Source organism: Zosterops lateralis (assembly GCF_965231275.1).
Source record: "Zosterops lateralis genome assembly, chromosome: 3".
Classification (NCBI taxonomy): Eukaryota; Metazoa; Chordata; class Aves; order Passeriformes; family Zosteropidae; genus Zosterops; species Zosterops lateralis.
The window spans coordinates 48,015,076-48,030,841 of NC_139764.1; the positions used below are offsets into that span (position 1 = coordinate 48,015,076).

Here is a 15,766-nt window from a genome sequence, read left to right on the forward strand (position 1 = left end):
GCTCAGCTGAGTGGCAGATGGACAAGGGTGTACGAGAATTGTGCGTACACGTGAGCTGAGACAGATGGCCTGCAGTGTGTTATTCTGTGGGGTGCAGGTAGATTCCCCCAGGAGATGCAGAAGGGCATGAGTGATATATTGAACTTCTCTGTTTTGAGGAAACAGGAAAGAGTGGAAGCCCTGAAGAAGTGAAAACGGGGAGGGCTGCCATCATAGCTCCATGGTGTTTTTTGCATGCTGGGTTCTTAGCTTACTGGCTTACATGATTGCTTCTGGCACATGATAACACTCTGCTCTTTGTAGCTCTCCAAAAAATATTTAAATCCTCCACTCTCTCACCCAAAGCAGCATTATGCACTGTGGACGGTAGCAATTATATGATAACACTTTCAAAGTCCCACTATGATAGTTATATTATTTTCTATTACATATACCAAACATTATGAAAGTTGGGTAGAGCTTAACCTACGAAAATAATTTCCTTCCAAGGCACAGAATAGTGCTCATGATTTTATTAATCTGGAATAGACTGGAACGATATTATTCCTCCACTGGGGTCCATCTTTCCATTTCTGTCACATGGTGATTTTTGTCAAAGGAGCTGAACAGATTTTCCCTGCTAGTTAACTACCCGGGTAACACATGAGTTTGCTGAGGCACAGCATAACATACAGTCATTGTAGTGCAGGGAATGGAGTCTATCTGCCCTCAGTTTTATGCATTTGGTACAAACATTCACATTTCCTGCCAGAACCAATTTGGAGACAAATGCAATTTTGATTTTCTTTAGAAGATTTCTGCTTGCCTTTGCAACTAAAAAAGGACTTTAAAATACCACAGCAACTAACATGCTGTTTTCTCCATTCTCCCTCAAAAAAGAAACTCTTTGCAAAGTAGCAGGTCTCTTGATTTTATTTGGTTATTCTTTCTGGGCTTTAAGAAAGCTGAAAAGCATAGTAGAATTTTTATTCATTGGCAAGGGAGACTATGTTCTCAAATGTGGTCCAAAAAATCACATGGTCTTATTTTATGTCATATTCTCTTATCTTTATACTATTCCTTTTCATTTTTTTAGATAAAATGGTAATTATCTTCTTTCATGTACTGAAGTTCTTTAGAACAGGAGAAAAACTACTGGATGCTAATCACTAGGATCTTTAGTCATTAGCAGCTGAATAGAAATGGGGATTTTTCCCACCTGCTCTAAGCTCTAATTTCAAAAGATAGGTTTGTAAGTAGCTAGACAGAAAAGCAAAACTGCTTCTGACAAAAGATGGACACAGTGGCTGGAGACTCCTTTGTATCCTTCCAAGAAATGCCTCAAACACTCCTGTGGCAAGAGGCACTAACAAGCAAGACAACAGTCAAGTGTTCCACGAGATTGGAATGGTCTGCCCAGGGAGGTGGTGGAGTCACCATCCCTGGATGTGTTTAAAGACTAGATGTGGCACTCAGTGCCATGGTTTAGTTGAGGTGTTAGGGTTGGACTCAGTGATCATGGAGGTCTCTTCCAACCAAGCAAGTCTGTGATTCTGTGAGATATGCCACGAGATATGTAGCTAAGAGATTTCTATGAGATGTGTGAACACTGTGCTGATGGGGAGATAACCCTGATCCCTGCAGTCAGGTGGAAGAGGGGGTGATGCTAAGGTGTCCTGCTCTGCTCTGCCCTTTCACTAGACCCACAATCTTTGTAATCCCTCTCTTTGTTCCTTTACATATAAATTGTTACTTTTACATATAAATTGGCTGCCTTGCCCCCATTTATGATGGCAGCACAGTCTGACCTCCACTTCTTCCAAAAGTAAAACTGGCGTTTGAAATCCTTCATGACAGAGGCTGAAAATACAACCACGTTACAGACAAATCAACAGGCCTGCTCCTCTTCCTTCCCCAAAGCAGGGACAGTTCTTGGGTAAGATCTGTGCCTCCGACTGTGTCAGAGTATATTCAAGAACCTCAGAACTAATGCTCCTGTCACTCCAAAGATCTCCACTAGCTTGCTCTATGCTGGATGCAGGACAGATGATCTCTCTCTTCTCCCCTCTTCTTTATTTTCTCTCTCTACTTTTTTCTCACCCTCCTCTTTCTCATATTGCCTTTTGCTAACTGTGTGCCTTCATCTTTGCATTAATGAATGTGAATTTTTCTTCATATAAAATTGTTACTTGTTAAAGGACATCTAGTGTTGTTTCACTGCACCTCCACCCAAGGGTATTTTCAAATCTGAATCTTTTTCCTTTCCTTCTTGTGTTGAAAAGTCCTAAGGGGTACTGAGTCTTGACCCAATAAGTGGGCAGGGAGAACTGAGAAGTGACTTCTCAGCTTTAAGCCAAGAGGAGCTGGAGCAATGCCAAGACAGTGGCTACCTGGGAAAGGTCAGAGTGTGACTGTTACCCTGTTTGGAGTTCTCTCCTCCTTCCCTCGGCAGAAGGATCATGACAAGGTTGTTTATCCTGAGAACCAGGAAAGATACTTGTAACAAATGAGGGTGAGAGAAAAAGAGAGGCTCAGACAGATACTGCCACGTACAGCAGGCACCCTCTTGGGGCCATTGTATTTTCTCCCTCTTCTGAAAGCAGAAATGTTCCTCTCTTGCTTACTAATTTTCATGACATACAGACGAAAAAATAAAGTTCAAATTCACAAACACTTTATATTATAAGTCTTTAAAGACCATCATCACTACTAAAGAAAGCAAAAATCCTACCCCAGGAGAGGAAATTATTAATAGAAGACACAGACAATATAGAAACAGAAGAGCTAACTAAAGGGCAAGACTCATTAAAAGATTCATGGCCCTGCAAACAGCCCTGTAAACGAGACTGTGAACAGATCTCACTGAGGCATGAATTGTTGCCCACTATTTCTACAAGAGTTCTGGAAGTGTATGATTTTCTTTCCTCTTTAGCATTTCTGGTGGAGTCCAACTTCCCCAAGTGAAGGAGGGCAAGCAGCAGTAGTGTGTGGGACTTTCTCACAGCATCAGGTCATCAACAGCAAGTGCAGGACACTCACATGAGGAGTCACCTCTGAGGTGCCATGCTGGGGGACTCTACATTGTCACAGACTGAGAGCATGCCCCCTTCATCTCAGTAAATGTGATGGAAGTCGTCCTCTGCCCTCACTCCTGCCATCAAGAGAGCCAGTTCAGAATGAGAAAATTTGATATTCACACCTTCCAACACAAACCTGGATGTCACGCCGTTAAAGGTAGCTGCCTACTCTACCTATCCATATGTATATGGATGCATACAGTCCTCCTAGCAAAGCACATCACTTCAGCTGTTCACTGTCTCACAGATTGAATCAATAGGACCAATAGGCATCCTGGCCTGTATCAGCAATAGTGATTCTTTACTTGTCCTTGTGAGGCTACACCTCAAGTTGTGTTCAGTTTTGGGCCCCTCACTTCGAAAAGGACACTGAGGTGCTGGAGCATGTCCAGAGAAGAGCAACAGAGCAGGGGAAGGGTCTGGAGCACAAATCTTATGAGGGAGCTGGGGGTGTTTAGCCCGTAGAAAAGGAGGCTTAAGGAGGATCTTACTGCTCTCTACAACTCCCTGAAAGAAGACTGTAGCCAGGTGGAGGTCAGCCTCTTCTCCCAGTAACCAGCAACAGGATGAGAGGACATAGCCTCAAGCTGTGCCAGGGGAGGTTCAGGTTGGACATTGGGAGCAATTTCTTCACAGAAAGGGTGATTAAATATTGAAGTGGACTGCTCACAAGAAGGTGGTGGAGTCACTGCCCCTGAAGGTGTTTAAAGAAAGACTGGATGCGGCACTTAGTGCCATGATCTAGTTGACAAGGTGATCAGTCAGAGACTGGACTTGATCTCAGAGGTCTTTTTCAACCTAAATGATTCTTTGTGATTGTGTCTTCCCTTTCATCTCTGTTCTGCAGCAATTACTTGTAACATAGGACCAAGTGATGCTTTTAAAGCTAATTTTAATCTAGAAATGCAAAATTAAACACTGTGAATTAAAGCAGCCAAACCACCACGGCATAGGGGCCAACACTTCAAAGCTACCGTACACCACCTTTTGAGCAGCTCTTCTGAACCCACTCTTTCAGAAAGGCTGAAAATTGCAGAAAATCAACACAGGCAAGTGTGGAATTAATCTGTAAAAACTAATCCTAAAAAATGGTTGAAAGTATTGTTAGGAAGGAGAACCCCACCATCTTACCATAAAGGGCTTTCTATTTGTGTATTTACAGCTGCCTCCAATTGTCATCCTGTGCATTTCACAGAATCACAGGATCACTTAGGTTGGAAAAGACCACTGATCATGGAGTCCAACCTTGGACTGAATACTTTGTCAGCTATTCCATTGCGCTGAGTGCCATGTCCAGCCTTTTCTTGAACACCTCCAGGGACAGTGACACCAACACCTCTCTGGGCAGCCCATTCTGGTGTTAAACTGCTCTTTCTACAAAGAAATTCCTGCTAATGTTCAACCTAAGCCCAGCCTGGCACAGCTTGAGGCCATGTCCTCTTATCCTACTCGTTGCCTGACAGAGGCCAAACCCCACCTGGCCACAGCCTCCTGTCAGGGAGAAAGAGAGTGGAAAGGTCCCTCCTTTTATCCACGCTACACACTCCCAGCTCCCTCAGACACTTCGGCAACTTCACCAGCTTCCTTCTGCAGTCTTTACTGAAGTGATTTATGTTTGCTAAAAATTAGTTGGCCTGATTTTGCCTTTTCACAGCATTAACAGCCCAGAAATCGTTCTTGTCAGATGCCTGAGCAGTCCTCTCTCTTCCGCCAAGTGTTTCACGCACAAAATCACAGAGTGGGTGACGATGGAAGGGACCACAGCGGATCATCTGCTCCAACCCCCCTGCCCAGGCAGGATCATCCCAGAGCACACAGCACGGGATTGCGGCCAGACGGTTCGGAGATACCAGAGGGTCTCCAGCGGGGGAGACTCCTCAGCCTCTCCGGACAATCTGTCCCAGTGCACGGCCACCTGCACAGTGAAAGTCTTCCTCAGGCTGAGACGGGACCCCCGCGCATTCCCTGGATCGCACCAGGTTCCCGGGCCCCACCCCAGGGCCGCCCTCAGCGCCACCCCGCCCACGGGCCGCCTGGCCACGCCCACCGGCGCGACGTCACAGCCCCGAGCTCGCCCCGCCCTCGGCCACGCCCCACTGAGGGCACCGCCGCTTTAACCCCGCCCCTTGGCAGAGCGTACCCAACTGCGCCTGCGCCGCTCGCCGGTATTCCCGCCTCTTTGTTCCGCTGACGTCAGGGGGGCGGGGCAAATGCCACGGTTCCCGGAGCCCATTGGCTGCTGCTCGGGCCATCGCGGGCGCGCGCGATCCTCCGTGCCCGCCTCCCCCTCCGCCGCCCCCTGCGCGGGGGCTCCGGCCGGCGTTGCCAGGGGCGGTGCGGCCTCGCGCCCCCGGACCCGCCCCCCGCCCGAGCCGGGAGGAGCCGCGGCCGCCGGGGCAGCAGCGTCACCGCTCCGGTACGTCCGCGGTTCCACGGCCCGCTCCCCTCACCCTGCGCCCCGGGGCCGCCCCCGCCCTCCGCTACGGCCGCGAGCGGCCGCTGCTCCCGCTCCGCTAGTCCTGCGCGGCGCGGGGGCCGTCCCGCGGGCGGCGGCGGCCGGGCCGGGCGGCCCGAGGCCTGCGCGAGTGGCCGCGGGTAGCGGTGGGTGCCGTGGGCCGACTGCGAGTGACCGGCGGGCGGCGACGGGTCCCCGCGGCCGCGCAGAGCCCGCCGGCGGCAGGTGTCGCGGTGGTGCGGTGCCCGCTGCCGAGGGTATCGCATCCCGTGCTGGGCTCGCCTTCCTGAGCTTCCAGTCATTTCCTCGTTGGGGACAACGAGAGCTGTCCGCGTCCCTGCGGTGCGGGAGGCCCGGCCCTGCCCTGGGGACACCGAGCGCCGGGAGGCGGCCGAGCCGCTGCCTCTGCAGACAACCCCGGCCGCTTCCCTACCCCGTGAGCGGCTGCTGCTCCCCTCGTAGGCACAGGAGTCTTGTGGCCCTGGAGCTGTGAGCAGACCCCACTGACACAGAGCTGTTCCCTCCCAGTTGTCCTTTAGAGTGCAATGCCCAGGCTGGCGTGCACGGGCAGGCCGGGATGCCGCCGGGACCCTTCTGCCTCTGGGTTAAGTGCAGTGTGTGCCCGCCGTGGGATGTGCTTCGAGTGCATGAGCATTGCTATGGAAAACTCGCCCTTCCTTCCTTCCTTTGAGTCCGTTGTGTAATTGTGGGAGCCTGTCATTCTCTACAACTGCTTGAAGGGCTGTAGCCAGTTAGGGTTCGGCCTCTTCTCCCGAACAACTCTGACGGGATGAGAAGAAATGGCCTTAAGCTTCGCCAGAGAATGCTTAGATTGAACCTTTGGAAGAATTTCTTCACAGAAGGGATGATTAGACATTGGAATGGGCTGCCCGGGAAGGTGGTAGCATCACCAATCCCTGAAGATATTTCGGGCAAGATTGGATGTGGCTCTGGGTGCCAGGGTCTAGTTCTCAACTAGAACAGTGTTCAGTCACAGGTTGGACTCCATGATCTCAGAGGTCTTTTCCAACCTTATTGAGTCTGTGATTCTGTGTTTGAATTTCAAACACAGCAAGATTTGTGTATTCCACGACAGTTCCTTTGGCTTTCATGAATGATCAATTAGTGTTTGTTTGTTATGTTTTTTATGTGGGTTTTTTTTTTTTTTTTTCCAAGACCCTTCTAAAGTTATTCAGTAACAGGAATTCTTTTGTGCTCCAGCATAAGCCTCTTTAACATTAACATACGGATTTAGTAGCTTGGAATACTTTCATCTTCCTACATTCCTTTAAAAGTTGCACAAGCTGAGTTGACACAACCGTCTATACTGACAAAATGTAATATGAGGTCACAGATCTATTGGTGTGTTCAGGCTCCTTGTAAAAAATCTTTTCTTGCTAAAAAGTTCCTACTTGCTTGAGTATTTAATTATGAGCATGTGGTTTTGGGCTCTGTAGTTATTAGTTTCCCAGATGGGTCTAATATTCTATAATTTGCCTCTTCATATATGCCATTTAGCAGCTGTACTTCATTTTCTTGTATTTTATCCACAAAATCTGTTCTGTGCTCAGGTTCAGTTGAGGAGCTGGTTGTCCATCTTGACTTAGGTTTGCAGTTAGTCAATATCAGTAAGACTCTGCATTTAGTTTGCTGATTGGTCCTCCTGGAATGCACAATAACTAACTGAGGGCTCTTCTGCAAGCAGAAGAGAGCCCAGGATGCAGAGTTTCCTGGGAAAAATTATTCAATACTAGTAATGCTGGGGACTTTAAAGGACAGAAGGTGATGGCTTGGGCTCTAAACCGTATTTTATGTAGTGGCAGCTTCAGACTAGTTCTGTGTCAAGTTTGCTTTAAGTTTCAGCTCTATGTAGGATTTGAAAGAGGAATTTTATGTGTATTTACCCCACATCCACCCCCAGATCTCCTGTACTTCCTGCACTTTGTTTGCGGAGGTTTGTTTTGGTTTTGGTTTTTTTTTTTTGCTGTCTCCCTCCACCCCCATCTTTGAAGGTTTCCACTGCTTCTTGATTTATATCTGTCCCACAAGATTCTCTCAAGTAACAGCTTTGAAATGAAGCACTTTCATTGATCTTCATGTGTAGCTGTCTGGCAAAATTATAAGATCTAGTATGAGACAATGCTCCAAATCCAGCTTTGTGTGATGGCACAGGAATAGGAGCAGCCCTCTAAAGCTAATACTTCTGAACAGTTGGAGTGCATAGTGCATATATTTGTGTCCCAGAGTTTTGCACGGGGAAATGCTAGTGTGAGCATGTGGTTTTATAATGCCTGCTGTTGACTGATGTACTTCACCTTGCAGATACTGAAGGTACCCTTGAGAAAAGGGCAAAATGAGTAGTCGTCGAAAACGTGCGCCTCCGTCCAAAGTGGATGAGGAGAAGAAGAAAAAGCTCTGTTGGAATATGCACGAAGACCGGAGAAATGAGATGGTGGCATTAGATGATGAAGTAACTAATGAGGACCATATTCCAGTTCCAAGCACTTCTGCACCCTTCATTGTTATAAATGATGATAGCACTGATGAAGATCTTGTACGGAAAGAAGGCAGTGGCTCAAAATCTGTCAAGTTTTTGACAGTTAACGATGAAGAAGACTCTTGTTCCATCTTGACTCCTGTGTCTGCACAGCTAAACATTATAGTCTTGCCATACCGTGCAGATGGGTCCTGGAAGGCTTTGTTGGGAGAATTTGCTCTTCAGCTGCTTTCTGAGCAAATTCTAACTGACGAATTCCGTGACAGGAGCTTTACCTTAATGAGAGGAGACTCTGAGGATGAGCTGCACGTCTGTGTTCATGAAAGAAGTGAAGAAGAGTACAGTAATGAAACAAAAGAATACCTGGGCACTTATGAACAACGTATTCTGGTGGAAGCAACTTTAAGTGGTGAAGTATTGGAAGGCTTGAGATGGTTGCAAAAGAAAAAGATAATTGGACTTTATCAAAGACCCGGAGAAGCTCAGGCTTTAAAGGTATGCATTCATTATACTTGTTATACATTTTGAAAGTTCCCTTTTTTCTTTTTTTTTTTGTTTGAAATATACAACAAAAACATCTGAACAACAAAGTCTGGCAGCTACTATGTATTTATAATGTGATGAAAATGTAGAGTTTCTACGTGCTTTTGTAATGTTTTCAGTGTGTTATTTTCCTAGAAATGTATTTTTATTTTTTCATCATTAGCAATGCATTACCTGAAGGAATCACAGAGGCTTTTAGCTGTATTTCCTCTATATAGTAGATTTAGTTTTTAGTAAATTTGTTTTATCTGTCTGTACCTGCTAATTTTCAAACCACTGTTATTTTTTCAGGCTCTTCTGTTTATAATATTCTTGTCAATTTAAGAGTTAATTAAATTGTTAACTGTGTAACCTTTTCACAGGTTGGAATTTACCTTCTTGAAGCTGGTCTAAGTAAGCCAGAATTTCTCAGTGATGGAGGTGGAAGACCCAAAAAAGCTAATCAGATGATTCAAAAACTAATGGAAAAATTCTACAGTTTTTTAATTCCAGGTAAGGCAATAAAGTTGATTGTTGAACAGGAACAGTTTTGTCTTGTGTAGTAGTTGTAAAGGTAAGGGAAGATAGTAGTTATTCCAGCCGTCTAGGGCAACTCTTTTTTTCCAGGCAGCGTTATTAGGTAATTCACTCAATACTATTATCTGGCCATTAATCACATACTAATTTGTTTATGCTGAAATTAGAGGTGATAATTCTTCTCTACAGGTACTGAAGCATAGAGATGTTTTGAGTCCTTACTTCTTTGGGAGTAAGTAGAGTTTTCACTGGTTCATGGGGGTTGTTTGAACAGATCAACAGTATCTTGTCCCAATTACACAGGAACAGTGTAAAAGAACCAGGGATTAAATTTGGAAAACTTGTTCCCAGGTTGGAGCCTATCACACAACTGCAGCAATAGATTTCTGTTTGGTTTTTATTGTAAAGCAGTTACAATGTAAAATACTACAAAAAGCAGCTATATGACAGTTTCAAGAATATACCATTGCAGATTGAGAAACATAGGCCTTGCTATCATTTTAGAATTAAAGATATGTTTGCCAGATTACACTTAATAGTAATGCAGATTTATAGGGTGATAAATGATGGCTTTGTGTTGTGATGTCTTAGGAAACTGGTGGAAAAACCAACCAAACAACCCAACCAACCTTTGTCTCATTCCTCAGTGTAGAGTTGATTCAAAATTTTGGCTGATTCAGTGACTGTAGTATACAGAGTTTGTTCTTGTGACAGAAACCTAGCACCCACCCCAAATATAACTGCACGTATTTAGAAGAGGCAGAGTTGTATGAAAAATCAGACAACTTTGCTAAGGAGAAGCTAAAAGGAAGAGCTAACAGAATAAAACCTGGACATCCTTACCTGCTGCAAAGAACAAAGATGCAGCTTTGAGGACAGTCTTGAGGTGTACCAAGGGATGGGCCTATATAACTCAGTAAGTGGGGAAGATACTGCACGTAAGAAATCATCCTTCTAAAACTGAAGTCTGACTGACACAAATATACCAGTTTAGGTTTGAAAGCACACTAAATCAGATCCAAGAAGAGGTCTGAAGAATAAATAGTTTAAGGTCTATGAATGAATAGTAGTGGTTTTGAATCAGTTAGGAAAAATACATTCTCATAAATGCATTAGAAGCAGAATAGTTGCCAGAGAATTCACAGGCTTGAGATGTCTAAGGCATATGATATCGAGTGCTGGAATAAAAGTAATGCTGTAGCAGAAAGCACAGTTTTCTTCTCTGCATATCTTCTCATTGTGGAAGAGTTGGGGAAAGATTGTGAAGAAAATGACTGGTGACTTACTTTAAGATCCAGAGTAATTTTCTGCTGGAACCTGGGGCATTTGTCTTCAGTACACTGAAGGATGTGTTTATATGGACTGCCTGGTTCAGTGTAGCTTACAGATGAAGAGAGACTTTCTGAAAGGGAAGACTTGCCCCTCAAAGTTACTGGGGCAAGAATGTGGATCTGAGCAGTTGGATCGTCATGCCTTAACTTTTCAGAAGCCGTGCAAGCAGCTCAGGTTCATAAAGGAGCTGTGTTGCCAGATGGTAAAGATTCTGACCGTTTTTCAGCATGTACATTTTTATGTGCTGTAAAATAAAATAATAGTCTTGATTTCATACCAATGAATACCGTGTAAATGACAAAGTAAAATAGCTGACACAGAGAACAGAAATAATGATTGCAAATCACCAGTCAAGTCCTACAAAGGCGTTTGCAGCTTAATGTATTACTAACACTGTGAGAAAAAGAATGATTGGTGAAACGGTATCAACAATGTTAAAATGTATTATTCAGGGTAACAGAGATGAAGAACAACAGAAAGCTTGCAAGCAGACTAGGCAATGGAGTTTCAGGAGAAATTCAATAGATGAATAGAAAACAATGCAGAAGAAAAAAATTATGGCCTCTTTGCTAACTGTTGCAAGCAGGGTTGCAGTTCAGTAGGTAGGTGTATAGCTCAGTAAATGAATCAACTTAATGCTCAGTGTTAGTGAAACCAAATCAAAAGTAAAGAATTATCCTGAAAGTGTTAGAGAACAAAACATGATCACTCAACCACTATGTAAGTCCATAGTATTCATTATGCTCTGCTCTGAGTTTGGATAAAGCATGCCACAGAAATGAAAAATATTTGTGCAGGAAGACCCCAGGTGATTATGCACTGTGAAACTAATTTCATTTTCTAGCAGTTTTTGAGCATGAACTTACTGACGTAGCATAAAATAATACAGCCTTGATTCTGTGCTGATGAATGCATTCCTCTTAAATGTTTCTAACAACTTAGTCTCTTCCGCCCATTTTTAAACAGAATTAGGTGAGGTTCTGTAAAATTACACCTAAGTATATATTTTAACACTTAACAATATCCATCTAAACTGAAATTTACAATAACATTCCAGGATGAAGCTTCTCGTTCCCCCCACTAATGAGCACATTCTCCTGCTGATGGGGTTATGCACAAGGATTTACACAAATATGACCTCTCTACTGCTTTAATTTTAATGTATTTTTCCTCACTGTATTCAGTTAATTCTGTTAATATCCTTCTAGATGGTTTTGAGACTTTGTGGCAGGAAGCTCGTATATGTTATGGCAAGCATAGCATAGATGCATTAAGTAATCTGAAAAAAAAAGTGATAAAATATTTAATATGGAATCATTGATTCATTTAGGTTTTAACCCAGCACTGCCAAGTCACTCAACCATGTCCCTAAGTGCCACATTTACGTGTCTTTTAAATATTTCCAATGATGGTGACTCAAACACTTCCCTGGGCAGCCTGTTCTTATGCTTGACAACCCTTTTTGGTTGAAAGAAATTCTTCCCTGTTACCCAATCTCACCTTCCCTGGTGCAACTTGAGGCCATTTCTTCTTGTTCAGTTACTTGGGAGAAGAGACTGACCCCTGCCTCACTATGACCTCATTTCAGGTAGTTGTAAAGAGGACTGAGGTCTCCCCCTCATCTGCTTTTTCTCCAAACAATCCCAACTCCTTCAGCTGCTCCTTGTAAGAGTTGTGTTCCAGATACATTACCAGCTTCATTGCTCTGCTCTGGATATGCTCCAGCACTTCCATGTCTGTCTTGTAGTGAGGGACCCAAAATTGAATACAGTAACCTCACAGCATCCTTGTAGTCCTCCTGAACTTCCAGCCCTTTCGTCCAAAGGTCATAAACTCTCTGTTTTCCCTGAGTCTCAGCCAAATCTGCCTGATTAGCCAGATGTTCTCTGCCATCTTACCTTTTTATCATATACCATTTACCTTCAGTTTTCTTAAGAAGAATAAATTCTTTATACAAAGATATTTTTGGTATGTTATGTTTATTTGCTACCACATGTGAGGCAACAAGTTTTCCATTAATCTAGGCATCATTAATGCAGATATGGTTATACTGGAAAAGTAAAATCCTACTACAAATGCAGTAGTGGAACTGTAGTTCAGTCATTGAAGGAATTAAATAGAGTACTTAAAAAGCATCAGAGAAACAATTTTTAGATGGCACAATGCCATCTGTTTCTCAAATGTAAAAAAGATTTAGATGAGACCTCTGTAACTGAATTACATTTTGAAATGGTTGAAAGCATAATTAAACATTCACTGTTTAATAAGTAACTGAGAGAGGGATAAACTTCCCTAGCATCGTTTTCAAAATCCCTGTGGTACGTAGAACCATTTAATTATGAAAAAGAAATCTCTGAAAGAATGAACAAAACAAGAAAGGTATGTACCAAAAAATCCATTTGTATTAAAAAAAAATACTTTAAATTATATTGTAGTCTTTGCTCTCCTATAAAATTCTGGATAGACTTACTTAGTTTATGTAGAAGTCAATTTATTATGCTTAAAAATGTGAGATTTAAAGACTGTTATTTTAGCAAGTATAATGGTGGGTGTCATTATATATCGAATTCACTGATCAAAGTTATACTTTTCAAACACTCTAATTTTCTGTTCTTTTCCTAAAGTGAGGGGTATGTGTTAAAGGATCCCTTTGAATGGTTTCTCTAATCTCTAAAGCTGAGTACTTTCTTGGTGCTTTTTATTTGGCTGGATAATTAATAAACCCCACATGTGAACTCTGATTGCCTTCTTTACATTACAAGTCATATATATAGTTTTCATGAATATGTAGGAACTTAATGTCTTTCAGTATTCTCATTTCCCTTATGAAGCACTGGGGTTGTTCCTTTGATTTAAAAGGATTAGGGGAAGGTTCTGATGGAGTATAATTTCCTTCTTTTGTTTTGGAAATCATTCTTCACCTTCACCACCCATTTGAATGAAAGAAAACTTTTGCTTTTCATGAAAGAGAGTCCTAATACCAGTTCCTGAACCTTATTTCAAGATTAAGCTTTCTGGTTTTTGCCGGGTACATCTCTTCCTTGTTAGCCCAAGGCATCAGGATTAAAATTTTATTTAAGTGTGCCAGCCGTTAGCTGTTTTATTAGAATGTTAAATATACTTTAAAATCACTTTATGCTGAAAATGATGGCTTTGACCTGCTTCCTATTTTGGTGTGTGTTTGTTTGTTTGTTTTGTTGTTTTGCTTTTTTTTTTAATATATAAAAATTCTGCAGGGTGAATTTATCTCTAATGCTAGCTAGGATTGGAACTGGTCTGTATTTTTTTTTTTTTTTATACTGATGTTTTAGTTTTAGGTCTAAAACACTGTTAAAACTTGGCCTCCAAGTCTTTCATTGCCTCATATCTGTTTTCTAGAATGCCAGTCCTTGAATTTTTCATGAATTTTTGTTCTACATTGTTTAAATTCTGTGTATGCCCATATATCCAAACTATGTGAAAAATACATAAGCACAAGGCCTTCTTTCCTAGATGGTGAAAAGAAGGGTAGGCCTTCTGTCCCTACTTCTCTTGAGATGGGTTTTTAATTTTGAAAGTATGACTTGTCTGAATTTTTGTAGTGATGCAAGTGGTGAGAATTACATGTTGTCCTGCTGCTACAATTTTCTTAACTAGATGAATAAATTAACATTAACTTTTCTCCTTTCTATAAGGTCATTTATTAATATTTAAATCAGAAGGATGGGATACTTGTGATTCTGTACCAATTAGATTTTTTTAATGGAAGGTCTTTATTAAATAAGTAAGTTCTGGTCATTTTATACCTAAATTCTAAAGAACGAGCTTTGCTGATCATTTATATCTGTAATCACCATAGTATGTTAACTTTCAGGTGTCCTGGTTCCAGTTGGGATAGGGTTAGTTTTCTCCTTAGTAGCTGATCAGTGCCATGTGTGTGGGTTCACTGTGACAAGGTTGTTTGTAATGCAGTGATTTGTTACTTCTTGCTGAGTGGTGCCTGCCCCAAGTCAAGGACTTTTCAGTCCTTGCTCTGCAGGTGCACAGGAAGGGAGGGAGCATGGCCAGGACAGCCAAAGGGATATTTCACACCAGAGAACAACATAAACCTCAGTTTATAAATTGGTGGGCATTGGCTGGGAGCCACCAGTTGCCACTTGGGGATGGGCTGGGAATCGATCAGTGAGAGGTGAGCAATTGTATTGTGCATCACTTGTATCTTGGGTTCTTTTAATCTCTCTCTTTTTTCCTTTTTATTGCTATTACTGTTATTATTACTGTTGTTCTTGTTGCAATGTTTTCCTTTATTTCAGTTATTAAACTCATTGTTTGCTACTGCTGCTAGCTGAGTCAGATGCAGTCATGGCATATGTTTAAATGACACTTTGCTTTGCTTGTTTTCATATGTGTAAACTAAATATGTTGCTCCAAAATTTACTGAAATGCAGTCCCAAGTTGATTGATAATGCGTGTCTTGAATTATTTGGTGTATGCAGATGAGCTGGAGGAAGATGAGGAAGAATCTGACACAGAACTAGAGCGACAAAATATTGAAGAGCTTTATGACTTTGTAAGGCACACCCATCAGCAGGATATCGAATTACTGAGGAAGGATGTGCAGCATCCTGCATTAATTCCCATTCTGAGGCCATACCAAAGTGAGGCTGTGAACTGGATGCTTCACCGAGAGAACCACGCGAGTACTCCAAGCAGTGGCAAGTATATGGATCCGAAAACCTTGCATAATTGAGGGAAGTGTAATTTTATTGTCAGCAGTGGTGTTTCCTTGCTGTTTGATTAGAAGTTTTGTGAATTATTTCGTTAATATTTTCATAAAAGCTGTTGTTTGGGTAGTACACTAAATTATAAGGTAGGTCTTGCTGAACAGCAGTTGATGTATTGTGTTGGTCAAGAAGCTCTGTGGAGGCAGACTTCAGCTTTTCTTCTCTTAATTTCACAAAAAGGTTGAATAATTCTCAGGAGTGTACTGTTAATAGAGAAACTTCATCATTTCTATGCATTTCTCCATAGAAAATGCACTGCACTTCTTATGGCGGGAGGTGATCACTCTGGATGGAGTAAAAATCTACTATAATCCATTTACTGGCTGGTACGTTTTTATGGTTACTCTTTCTGGGGACACCTCAGGGTTGTACTTTGCAAAAACCATCTTGGTAGCTTTATCCTGCAGGATATAAGATATTCCATAACTTATTTTGCAGTTAGCAACTAAAGAATTAGAACAGTGATATCTTTAATTTGAAAAAAAAGCACAAACTGGAATATGTAATGCACAGATAAATATGTCGATCTCAAGTTGAAGATGTAATTAATAAAGCTTTTCTTTAAAAAATGTAAATAATTTAGTGGTTTAATATTAACATTTTT

At 42.3% G+C, this 15,766-nt stretch overlaps 1 protein-coding gene across 1 annotated transcript in view; it reads left to right on the forward strand.

Annotated features, from left to right (window-relative positions):
- Nucleotides 1-5,422: 5,422 nt before the first annotated feature.
- Nucleotides 5,423-15,766, forward strand: part of SHPRH (SNF2 histone linker PHD RING helicase) — a 47,315-nt gene continuing 36,971 nt past the window's right edge. Inside the window, exons 1-5 of the mRNA XM_083855987.1 lie at nt 5,423-5,472; nt 7,834-8,503; nt 8,914-9,043; nt 14,875-15,093; nt 15,410-15,488. Of these exons, the coding sequence (XP_083712113.1) occupies nt 7,865-8,503; nt 8,914-9,043; nt 14,875-15,093; nt 15,410-15,488 (1,067 nt within the window). The 5' untranslated portion in view covers nt 5,423-5,472; nt 7,834-7,864. The remainder of the gene's footprint in view (nt 5,473-7,833; nt 8,504-8,913; nt 9,044-14,874; nt 15,094-15,409; nt 15,489-15,766) is intronic.